The sequence below is a fragment of the Scardinius erythrophthalmus genome, assembly GCF_964197995.2.
Source record: "Scardinius erythrophthalmus genome assembly, chromosome: 19".
Classification (NCBI taxonomy): Eukaryota; Metazoa; Chordata; class Actinopteri; order Cypriniformes; family Leuciscidae; genus Scardinius; species Scardinius erythrophthalmus.
The window spans coordinates 28,306,414-28,319,247 of record NC_138239.1 but is presented as its reverse complement, the minus strand read 5'-3'; the positions used below and the strand labels follow the sequence as shown (position 1 = coordinate 28,319,247).

At 44.5% G+C, this 12,834-nt stretch overlaps 1 protein-coding gene across 1 annotated transcript; it reads left to right on the top strand.

The window, feature by feature from the left end:
• The first annotated feature begins 4,706 nt into the window (after positions 1-4,706).
• On the top strand, positions 4,707-11,044 carry afg1la (AFG1 like ATPase a). The gene is made up of 13 exons (XM_081394027.1): positions 4,707-4,833; positions 5,617-5,834; positions 5,940-5,991; positions 6,102-6,203; positions 6,616-6,746; positions 6,892-6,991; positions 8,222-8,280; positions 8,468-8,550; positions 9,003-9,073; positions 9,320-9,420; positions 9,508-9,648; positions 9,727-9,843; positions 10,563-11,044. Exons 1-13 carry the CDS (start codon positions 4,725-4,727, stop codon positions 10,689-10,691), a joined length of 1,413 nt encoding a protein of 470 aa, XP_081250153.1. The 5' UTR covers positions 4,707-4,724; the 3' UTR covers positions 10,692-11,044.
• Positions 11,045-12,834: the final 1,790 nt, after the last annotated feature.

Below are 12,834 nucleotides of genomic sequence, written 5' to 3'. Positions count from 1 at the left end.
ACAAGATGGCCGCCGCCGAACCTGTTCACGTCACGCCTGCCGAGCCTGTGTCTTCGGACAAGATGGCCGCCGCCGAGAGTGTTCCCGTCACGTCTGCCGAGCCTGTGTCTTCGGACAAGATGGCCGCCGCCGAACCTGTTCACGTCACGCCTGCCAAGCCTGTGTCTTCGGACAAGATGGCCGCCGTCGAGCCTGTGTCTGTTCCTGAGCTTGAGCCGGAGCCAGTGTCTGTTCCTGAGCCGGAGCCCGTGTCTGTTCCTGAGCCGGAGCCCGTGTCTGTTCCTGAGCCGGAGCCCGTGTCTGTTCCTGAGCCGGAGCCCGTGTCTGTTCCTGAGCCGGAGCCCGTGTCTGTTCCTGAGCCGGAGCCCGTGTCTGTTCCTGAGCCGGAGCCCGTGTCTGTTCCTGAGCCGGAGCCCGTGTCTGTTCTGAGCCGGAGCCCGTGTCTGTTCCTGAGCCGGAGCCCGTGTCTGTTCCTGAGCCGGAGCCCGTGTCTGTTCCTGAGCCGGAGCCCGTGTCTGTTCCTGAGCCGGAGCCCGTGTCTGTTCCTGAGCCGGAGCCCGTGTCTGTTCCTGAGCCGGAGCCCGTGTCTGTTCCTGAGCCGGAGCCCGTGTCTGTTCCTGAGCCGGAGCCCGTGTCTGTTCCTGAGCCGGAGCCCGTGTCTGTTCCTGAGCCGGAGCCCGTGTCTGTTCCTGAGCCGGAGCCCGTGTCTGTTCCTGAGCCGGAGCCCGTGTCTGTCCTGAGCCGGAGCCCGTGTCTGTTCCTGAGCCGGAGCCCGTGTCTGTTCCTGAGCCGGAGCCCGTGTCTGTTCCTGAGCCGGAGCCCGTGTCTGTTCCTGAGCCGGAGCCCGTGTCTGTTCCTGAGCCGGAGCCCGTGTCTGTTCCTGAGCCGGAGCCCGTGTCTGTTCCTGAGCCGGAGCCCGTGTCTGTTCCTGAGCAGCCCGTGTCTGTTCCTGAGCCGGAGCCCGTGTCTGTTCCTGAGCCGGAGCCCGTGTCTGTTCCTGAGCCGGAGCCCGTGTCTGTTCCTGAGCCGGAGCCCGTGTCTGTTCCTGAGCCGGAGCCCGTGTCTGTTCCTGAGCCGGAGCCCGTGTCTGTTCCTGAGCCGGAGCCCGTGTCTGTTCCTGAGCCGGAGCCCGTGTCTGTTCCTGAGCCGGAGCCCGTGTCTGTTCCTGAGCCGGAGCCCGTGTCTGTTCCTGAGCCGGAGCCCGTGTCTGTTCCTGAGCCGGAGCCCGTGTCTGTTCCTGAGCCGGAGCCCGTGTCTGTTCCTGAGCCGGAGCCCGTGTCTGTTCCTGAGCCGGAGCCCGTGTCTGTTCCTGAGCCGGAGCCCGTGTCTGTTCCTGAGCCGGAGCCCGTGTCTGTTCCTGAGCCGGAGCCCGTGTCTGTTCCTGAGCCGGAGCCCGTGTCTGTTCCTGAGCCGGAGCCCGTGTCTGTTCCTGAGCCGGAGCCCGTGTCTGTTCCTGAGCCGGAGCCCGTGTCTGTTCCTGAGCCGGAGCCCGTGTCTGTTCCTGAGCCGGAGCCCGTGTCTGTTCCTGAGCCGGAGCCCGTGTCTGTTCCTGAGCCGGAGCCCGTGTCTGTTCCTGAGCCGGAGCCCGTGTCTGTTCCTGAGCCGGAGCCCGTGTCTGTTCCTGAGCCGGAGCCCGTGTCTGTTCCTGAGCCGGAGCCCGTGTCTGTTCCTGAGCCGGAGCCCGTGTCTGTTCCTGAGCCGGAGCCCGTGTCTGTTCCTGAGCCGGAGCCCGTGTCTGTTCCTGAGCCGGAGCCCGTGTCTGTTCCTGAGCCGGAGCCCGTGTCTGTTCCTGAGCCGGAGCCCGTGTCTGTTCCTGAGCCGGAGCCCGTGTCTGTTCCTGAGCCGGAGCCCGTGTCTGTTCCTGAGCCGGAGCCCGTGTCTGTTCCTGAGCCGGAGCCCGTGTCTGTTCCTGAGCCGGAGCCCGTGTCTGTTCCTGAGCCGGAGCCCGTGTCTGTTCCTGAGCCGGAGCCCGTGTCTGTTCCTGAGCCGGAGCCCGTGTCTGTTCCTGAGCCGGAGCCCGTGTCTGTTCCTGAGCCGGAGCCCGTGTCTGTTCCTGAGCCGGAGCCCGTGTCTGTTCCTGAGCCGGAGCCCGTGTCTGTTCCTGAGCCGGAGCCCGTGTCTGTTCCTGAGCCGGAGCCCGTGTCTGTTCCTGAGCCGGAGCCCGTGTCTGTTCCTGAGCCGGAGCCCGTGTCTGTTCCTGAGCCGGAGCCCGTGTCTGTTCCTGAGCCGGAGCCCGTGTCTGTTCCTGAGCCGGAGCCCGTGTCTGTTCCTGAGCCGGAGCCCGTGTCTGTTCCTGAGCCGGAGGGGTCGTCTCCGCCGTGGCCGCCCGAGGGGTCGTCTCCGCCGTGGCCGCCCGAGGGGTCGTCTCCGCCGTGGCCGCCCGAGGGGTCGTCTCCGCCCTGGCCGCCCGAGGGGTCGTCTCCGCCCTGGCCGCCCGAGGGGTCGTCTCCGCCCTGGCCGCCCGAGGGGTCGTCTCCGCCCTGGCCGCCCGAGGGGTCTTCTCCGCCCTGGCCGCCCGAGGGGTCTTCTCCGCCCTGGCCGCCCGAGGGAGAGTCTGCTCCGCCCTGGCCGCCCGATGGACTCTCTGTTCCGCCCTGGCCGCCCGATGGACTCTCTGTTCCGCCCTGGCCTCCAGAACTGTCCATTTTCCCTGCCCCACCCCAGTCTGTCTTTTCTGTTTCCCCTGTCCCACCCCGGTCTGTCTTTCCCGTTCTCCCTGTCCCACCCCGGTCTGTCTTTCCCGTTCCCCCTGTCCCACCCCGGTCTGTCCCTCCCGTTCCCCCTGTCCCACCCCGGTCTGTCCCTCCCGCCCCGCCCTGGTCTGTCCCTCCCGCCCCGCCCTGGTCTGTCCCTCCCGCCCCGCCCTGGTCTGTCCCTCCCGCCCCGCCCTGGTCTGTCCCTCCCGCCCCGCCCTGGTCTGTCCCTCCCGTCCCGCCCTGGTCTGTCCCTCCCGTCCCGCCCTGGTCTGTCCCTCCCGTCCCGCCCTGGTCTGTCCCTCCCGTCCCGCCCTGGTCTGTCCCTCCCGTCCCTAGTGGAGCGTCTGGTAGCCGCTCCTTTAGGAGGGGGTAATGTCACATGCCTGTCCTGTCTTGTGTAGCACATGTGGTGTTTGTGTTCCTGTCATTGTTTTGACCCCACCCTCCTTGTTATCTTATTATTGGTTTCATTTGCCCCACCTGTTGTTCCTCATTACCTGCCTGATTTGTCCCTTTTATAAGTTCCTTTGTGTTTGCAGTCTGTGTCGGATCGTTGTCTTGTACACGTCTCCTGTTTCCCCGTGACCCGTTTGGTATGTTCACTTTTGAAGTTGTTGTTTGGTATTTTGTAATGTTTTCCCCCTCGTGGGTGTTTGTTTTAAGTTGTTCTTTTGTTTATTAAAAATCCCTTTCCTCTGCACTTGAGTTTTCCTTGTTTTCTTAGTTTTCCGTGACACTTACAGTTGCATTTTTAGACCCTCATTAACCCTCATTAACATGGCAGTTCATTATAATTACCTAGTCGAGCTGCTGCCTGTGACATGTGTATTATTCTTCAGTACCCACCACCACCCCCAACATGCATAGATCTATACCCGGAGTCATACAGGCTTCAGTCGTCTCTCTAGACTATAGCATTGAGTGAAGGGGAAGACAAGTGCTTTTGCCATGGATACAAACACATAAACATCCATCTCCCTCACGGCTTTCAGCATGCTCCTGCATTAAGTAGCTACTGGCACTGGCTCTTTGAGAATGAAAGCACAGCTAAAACAATCTTCTCTATCTTCCAGTCAAGGGCAAAGGAGAATATGTCAAAAAAAAAAAGATGAACATGCATGCAAAAGGTGAAGGAGGAGACCTTTAGTAGAGTTGCTCCTGAATGAACTCGGATCATCACCATCCACAGTAAGCTAAGCGAATGGCAACGCATGTCATGAAGCCAGAGCGTGTGTTACAGTGTGGATGATGCGGCACAGTCGCGGGCCTTCAGGCTCCAGGAGCTCAGTGGTTGTCATGGCAACAGGCATCCAGATCCTGGGCTGCTTCCCATCACATGTTCATAAAACATTCTTCCGTGAAGATAATATAATGCCAGAGGTGGATGGGGTGATGGGATTATAGGCTGCTGGCTGTCATTACGCATACGTCAACATTAACTGTATGAGAGCATCTCATTATGAAATCCTTCCAAAACATGCAAGATTTTACATGGACACACACACATCATACTAACTGGCTATTGTTTTATTTAATAATAAAAAAAGAGAAGAAACAGCACTGGATTGAAAAAATTAAGAAAACAAGAAAAAAAAGGTAGGAAGCTATTTATGAGTATTGAAAAGAGTTTGTGGTATCTTTATTTTTTTTATTTTTTTATTTTTTTTTAAATACAATATTGTTCAGAGAGTAATTATGTTTTTCAGTGAACAATAACATATACACCTAGAGGATGTGAATAACATGGGCATAACAAAATGTGAAAATCTCGTTAAGTAGTTAACCACAGACTTTATTTTACTTAACTTATAAAAACACATGGAAAATTATTGAGGAAATGATAATTCTCTTTCAGTTTTTTTCCCGTTGTAATGTCTGCATTTAAATGCATGTGTAGTATAGCTTGACAGGGGAAGGCCGTCTTACCTTATGAATATAAATTAAGTAAATCTGACGTTGTTCGCTGACCACGCCCATTCCCACTGTTCAGAGCGCCCTTTCAATAAAGCTTCCGCAGTTTGAATCATCATGGCAGCCGGCGAAGCGCCCTTGGTGGCGCTTGGACTTCAGTTCTGTATGAAAAACAAGCTTCTGTCGAAGTCAACTTTGCCTAGTATTATCAGCTGTATTAGAAGAGGTAAGGGTTTTCGTGACAAGTGAATGACAGTAATGTTTTTATGATAAATGTCGTTATGTTGACTTTTGACACTGACAACCTGACAAGACAAGAACACCCAGTTTTTGATTTTAGATAAATAAGAGAAATGTAGTAAATCTATGTATGTATGTATGTATGTATGTATGTATGTATGTATGTATGTATGTATGTATGTATGTGTATGTATATGTATATGTATATGTGTATGTGTATGTATGTATGTATGTATGTATGTATGCATGTATGTATGTATGTATGTATGTGTATCAGTGTATGTATGTATGTATGTATGTATGTATGTATGTTATGTATGTAACTATGTATGTATGTATGTATGTATGTATGTATGTTCAGTGTATGTATGTAACTATGTATGTATGTATGTATGTATGTATGTATGTATGTATGTAACTATGTATGTATGTGTATGTATATGTATGTATGTGTATGTATGTAACTGTGTATGTATATATGTATGTAATCTATGTATGTATATGTATATGTATATGTGTTCATTCACATAAATTACAGTTTTAAGAAATGTAAACTCTTGAAAATTTTAACTCTTGATTCAAAACCTTGTAGTTAATGAGATATAACCTTCTTGACAACTAGCCCCTGGTCTCTCCTAAAACTGATGTTAAATAAGAAGAAAGTTGACAGTGTTCCTTCAATATTTACATATGACATGTTGCAGTCATGCAGATCAGCGCATTCACTCTTGTTTTACTCAATCTCATGAAACACTTTTCTATCCTGAAGGGCTTGCCACAAGTGTGCTGTCTCAGACCATTGAAGAGCCCAGCGCCACGACCTCTCCAAGCTGCAGATTTGGCGGACCCTTGGAGCATTACAACAGTCTTATTCGAGATGGACAGTTACGAGAAGATCTGCAGCAAAGGGCTGTTATGGAAAAACTGGAACAGATGCAAAAGAATCTTCGAGGTTACAGCAATGACCGCTCATCGTTTTTTTCAAAGGTAAACTGGCCTAAATCCGCCGACATACACCCTGCAGATACTGTGAAAGTGTTTTTTAGCTAATTCTAACTTATACTGTATATGTTTTTGATTCTTTTGCAACAGTTCTTCTCCCAGAGAAAGCCACCAAAAGGTTATTACATATATGGAGACGTTGGTAAGTTTTGCAACGTAATGTCATGGCTGTCACATAGTGTCAGATAAACTTTATTGTACTGGAAATAAATTGCTCAGTTCTGATATCAATGTGAATTTCCTCAATTACAGGCACAGGAAAAACTATGGTTATGGACATGTTTTATAATCATGTAGAGACAGAGAAGAAAAAAAGGGTCCATTTTCATGGATTCATGTTGGACGTACATAAACGTAAGTTTGTTATGACTGTTCTTTTTAAGTTTAGTTTTTAATAAGTTTCTTTAGACTTTTTTAATATACCTGTACTCTATTAATGTTTGTTCACTGATAATTCTGGTCATTTTATATTCATTTATTTATTTATTGTTTTTACTATAACTTTATTTAATACATTATTTATGACTACCCCATAACATTTGGCATTATTAAACTCCCAGCGCAACATATTTTTATTATCATATATTATTTTTTAAACAGAAGCCAAAAATTGATACAAGGTCCATCATTCAATATATATTAAAAAATGTTTGAGGGACTGAAATATTCCTGGAGCCCAAAAATGACCCATGTATGATTAAGCTGATACCAAAATAGTAAAGTTCCCATTATCTGCTCTCACTCAGATAGAGTCATGTTTATGTAGGAATCCATCGGCTCAAGCAAAGTTTACCCAAAAGAAAAGTGGGTAAAATGGCAAAGGCGTACGATCCCATTGCTCCGGTTGCAGAAGAAATCAGTGAGGAAGCCTGCCTTCTTTGTTTTGATGAGTTTCAGGTGAATGTTTCACTTTGTAATTGTATCGTTGCAATCTAATCAGTTTTTGTGATCGCTTCAGTGTGCTGAGATCTAAGTTATCAGAGAATACAGAGAATAAACAGTATTGATTTTTAAGGTTTCTTTTGCTTTCTCTGTTCATTAGGTCACTGACATCGCAGATGCCATGATCCTTAAGCAGCTCTTTGAGAACCTCTTCCTTAAAGGGGTTGTTGTTGTTGCCACGTCCAACCGGCCTCCTGACGGTATGAAGCAAATAATCAAAATATTAATATATTAATATATGTTGTCACTGGAGTGTATGTAGGTGTGATACACTTTCATTCGGGTGTAAGGGTGACATAGTTGCTTGTACTAATCAAGACTCTTTGGAAAGCCTATTATCATTTCTTCAGTGTGTTGCATTTGCAAGTTTGATTTATGAACCACCAATAGCTATGTTTACCTATTTTTATGCGAATTTTGGTATATTGCAAAAAAAAAAAAAAAAAAAAAAACGGTTAGAAATGCCAAGATGCATATAAATTCGAAAAATGTGTATAAAAACATATGTGCTCAATTGAGGCAGATCTTTTTTTTTTTATCCGATGAGAATACATGCGTAGAAACTACGATTAAAACACATTTACCAAATAAATCCCTTCATGTGCAACAAAAAAACTCACTGACTTTGACTCAACAGAGGATGTGTTTGGACAACAGGACTAACCAGCGGTTCAGTTTCATCACACAGCATTTCAAATGTTGGTTTGGTCACAGCCAAAGTCTGTCTTTAAAATGATTTGGTATAATTACCTCTCAGAACTGTCTCACACGATTGCGATCCCAAACATCAGGCATCTGAACGCAAGATAGCATGACATTGCCTTTCGTCTGTGTGCTCTGAGGCCCAATTCATTTATGATGTACTGTAGGAAAAAAAAAACACAGTGCCTTCCGCGACTGAAGTGAAGGGAAAGTTTGGCAACCTATACTTGGAATTTGTCCTCTGCATTTAACCCATCACACATTAGGTGTAGTGAACACACATACACACACACACACACACACACTGCAAGCCATGGACACACACACCCAGAGCAGTGGTCAGAAATTTTTGCTGAAGCGCCCGATGAGCGATTGGGGGTTAGGTGTCTTGCCCCTCAGTCGTTTCCTGCCAGTATTTAGAATCGAACCTGTGATCTTCGGGTTACAAGTCCGACTATCTAACCATTAGGCCACAACTTCCGTTTTTTAATAAAGATAATTTGCACGAATTTCCCTGCAAGTGACTATTTTCTTCAAGAGAACAGATCAACTGTGCTTTATTCGCAAATATTTTATACTATATTACAATTTTGCACATAAGTTAAATTCGCAACTTTAGATGGAAACATAGCTAGTGACTGCCCTAGCATCACAGAAGTGCAGTTTCTTTCAATAACTCTTCCCTTCCAAATTCCAGTTTGTACTGAGAACAATATCTTGTTTTACAGATCTGTACAAAAACGGATTGCAGAGGGTGAACTTTGTGCCATTCATAGCTGTGCTAAAGGTAAGCACTTCAGCATTGTTTATTATCTAATACATTTAGCGCTGGGTTCATTGCTCTTACTTGCTGTACTTGATGCCCTTGTTGAACTTATGGTAATATGATCAGAAAAATGATAATGCCTGTTGATTTTGTTCTTTTATGTTGGAAGTACTGCATATAATTCATTGATCAAATGTCTATTAAACAGGAGTATTGCCAAACACTACGCTTGGATTCTGGAATAGATTATCGGAGAAGAAATTGCCCTGCAGCCGGGAAACTCGTCTACCTGTGAGTAAATGCATTATGTTGTACAAAATAAGATGTTACCACATTAGTTTAGATCAGTTTAGACTCATTCTTTAAACACAGACAAGCATCTTTAAATTGATTCCAGAAGTATTTAAAGCTAGCTGTGTAATAAAGTGTAATTTCTGCGCCACTAGCATTACCAAACAGGGTTTCAAAAATAACCATAGTCTTCAAACAATCCAAACTTTCAACATTATATGAGACAGTGTTGCTTGGGCCAGTCAGGAAGCGCCACTTTTCGAATACCCTCATATGAATTGCATCCTTATATTAGTCTCTTTATATTAAGATGAAATAGGAATAAGTATTTAACATCCAAAACATGACCCTGAACAGTAAGTATTAGCCCTTTGACTGAGTATCTGTGAATAAACAAAGTTGTATTATGAAGTGATGAATTATTTATCAAATGTTTTTTTGTTTTTTTTTAGTTCCAGTGAACCCGATGTTGATGCAACACTCGACAAGCTGTTTGATGAGATGGCCTTTAAACAGAATGACAGTAAGTTGGTTGCTGACGTGTTCTCTGAAGAACACAAAACAGTCTTGTTTAAGTAGCTGATGGTGGATCAGTAAAAACACCCTATCAAAAGAATTTCTAATGACAGACCATTAGATGTCATAGTTCTGGAGATGTGAATGTGAGTTGCCATTATATGTTTCAAAGTAATTGCATCCAAAAAAAATGTACCAGCCATGAAGCTTTTTGTTATGCATATTTGATTCAGGTTCATTTTGTTTATCACAGTTACCCGACCCAGATCTCTAAAGGTACATGGAAGGATACTGACGCTTGACAAAGCATGCGGGACCATAGCAGACTGCACCTTTGAGGAGCTGTGTGACCGGGTAAGCTTGTGTTTTCCATGGCAACTCCCATTCAGTCATTAAAATGAACTAGAATCAGTGAGTCTTGGGTTGTTTTTTAACTCTTAGCCTATAGGAGCCAGTGACTACCTGGAGATGTCTGCTGTGTTTGACACAGTTTTCATCCGAAACATTCCTCTGCTTACTTTGAACAAGAAGACGCAGGCCAGACGCTTCATAACTCTCATTGACGCACTATATGAGCACAAGGTAAGTCGTGAAACACTTGTGATTTTTGCTGGAAGGCCTTGAAGGAACCTCTGACGGTTTGGTGGAATATCTCCACAGGTTCGTGTGGTGCTTCTGGCAGAAGCTCCATTAGAAGAGCTGTTTGTTTGTGAACATCACAAAGATCATGATCATCACGACACTCATGTTTTATTGGATGACCTGGGCATTTCAAGGGTAATTTACAAATCATACACACTGGCAGCAAAATGTCTTGCAGGTCAAGGGCATTGAATAATTTTGAATGCAATTGTATTTCATTTTAATTTGCTGCTCAAGAAACATTTCTTCTCATTATTTATCAATGTCGAAAATAGTTATGTGGCTAAATATTTTTGATAGACACCGTAATACATTCTTTTCAGGATCCTTTGATGAACAAAATTCAAAAGCAACAGCATTTATTAAATAGAAATCTTTTGTAATGTTAAAAATGTCTCTACTGACACTTGATTAATTTAACGCATCCTTGCTGAACAAAAGTATTACGTTTATTTAAAAGAAAAATCTTACTGACCCTAGTAAAACATGTTTTGACCACTACCCCCCCCCCCAAAAAAAACCCCCACACAATTTGTTTCATTAATGTAATCATAAATATCTCATACCTGTAATACAACAGTACAAAGAATTAATCATAAATATCTCATACCTGTAATACAACAGTATTTTAATGGTAAAATATCTAAACATCATGTTACTGCATGTCATTTTATGCTAATGACACTGTTGAGAATGTTCAAATTCGTTATGGTTGGTGGCGTGTGATTAATTGTCATTAAAATGTCAGTGCATGAACCTAAAAACGGTTGACTAGACTTTAGAAGCAAATATTTGAACTTTGCTTTGTAGTTGATCTCTTCACATTGATTTGATTATCTCTTTTAATGTGTCAGGATTCAGGCAGCTCGCTGGCGATCTTCACAGGAGAGGAGGAGGTGTTCGCCTTCCAGAGGACGCTCTCTCGACTCACTGAGATGCAAACAGAGGAGTACTGGGTTGCAGGAGAGCGGAGCTCTAAGTAGCTTTTATCATTACTAACTCCATATACAGCAGCCATCTCAGCTAGCATAAGACTCAGCCTCTCGTGAGGTCTTGGGATCAACTCCATTTTGATTTGGTGAGGATTGTATTGTATTTTAATCAGAACTGTATGGTATAATGCTGCACTTTATGAACGCACATGCAAAAATGAACGTGACACTTGAAAGATGGGCAGGTTTGTTGGAGGAATCTGGATGCAAATCTGCCAAAGATATGTTTAAAATCAGCCTGCCTTTCTGGTTTGTAAAATGTTTTATTGACAACCTATATTGTCAGATTATTGATATGCAACCTATTTAAGATTAATGCTTGCATTAAAATTATTTTAACTTTTATTGATGTCTTTTATTGTTACTGATGTCTGAAGCTTTCTATAGTGCTTTTGTTTCAGGTATGTGTATTAGTTTGGTTAATTCATTATTGTTAGGGTCCATAATCGAATGTTAGTCATGTATATTTAGGTGTAAGGAAGGAGACATGCTCTTAGACCTTTGCTTTGCAGACCTGAGAGATTCATTTATTCATTGGTGATGCTTGCTAAGCCAAGCTCATACTTAGAATTTGGGGTTTGTTTAAATCCATAATTCTAAGTATTTCGTTTTGGTGTTTATCTTATCTGTGCAACACCTCGTGCATGAATGATACCTCCAATTGTGTGGCTTGTTGATGAGAAGTGTGCTATTACTGTCTTTTGTGATCACTCATGTCTGCTACAGACTGTGTGTGATTTCATTACAAATCACACTGTACAACATGGATCTAATAAGCTTGGGTACGACATGTATTAGACTACGATATATTATGTGACCTATTGAATCGTAGGCTACGATACAAGTCAAGTTAGTATAGAAGAATAAAACATCATCAGCATGCACTAGTGGTAAACAAATAGAGCAAGATGAATCGCACTTTGGCAATTGTGGTTTTTATGTGTGCTGAAAAAGAGGAGGAAGCAAAAAGAGAATATGTACGCGGCCATGGTTAGGGAAAAGAGGCCGACTTGGCATGCCAATTTTGCAAATGGAGCTTGAGGTAAGTAGTTTTAAGTTTTAGTTCCATGCCGTGCTGATCAATATGCCATTTCATGTTGCATTTTAATTGGCTAGTCAGTAGATGTAGGTCGCAGCATGTTCTAAGATGATTCTAAGATGATCTAAGATTTACCTTTCATGTCATCTACTGCAATGCTTATTTTAATTAAACACACACACACACATATATACACAGACCCTTTCCAAAAAATTAGAATATCATGGAAAAGTTTATTTATTTCCATAATTCTATTCAAAACGTTAAACTTCCATAGATTATAGATTCAGGGCCCACAACTTAAACGATTTCAAGTATTTAGTTGTTTTTTTGTACATAATTTGGGCTTCCAGCTCATAAAACAGGATTTAAAAAAAAATAGAATATTAGGCTACATGAAATCACACAGTAATTACACAGTGATACCATGGTCATTGAACCAGGTTTTGGTTATTTTGGCAGTGTGGGCAGGTGCAAATCCTGCGGGAAAATGAAGTCAGCATCTCCATAAAGCTTGTCTGCTGAAGGAAGCATGAAGTGCTCTGGAAATGTCCTGGTAGACGGCTGCGTTGAGTGGACAGCACAGTGGACCAACACCAGCCGATGACATGGCTCCCCAAACCAACACAGACTGTGGAAACTTCACACTGGACTTCAAGCATCTTGGATTGTGTGCCTCTCCATTCTTCCTCCAGACTCTGGGACCTTGGTTTCCAAATGAGATGCAAAATTTTCTCTCATCAGAAAAGAGGACTTTGGTCCACTGTGCTTTATTAAATCCAGAGTCAACGCAGCCGTCTACCAGGACATTTTCAGAGCACTTCATGCTTCCTTCATTTTCCCGCAGGATTTGCACCTGCCCACACTGCCAAAAGAACCAAAACCTGGTTCAATGACCATGGTATCACTGTGGAATTACTGTGTGATTTCATGTAATATTCAAATTTTTTGAAATCCTGTTTTCGTGGGTTTTATGAGCTGGAAGCCCAAATTATGTACAAATAAACAACTAAATACTTGAAATCGTTTAAGTTGTGGGCCCTGAATCTATAATCTATGGAAGTTTAACGTTTTGAATGGAATTATGGAAATAAA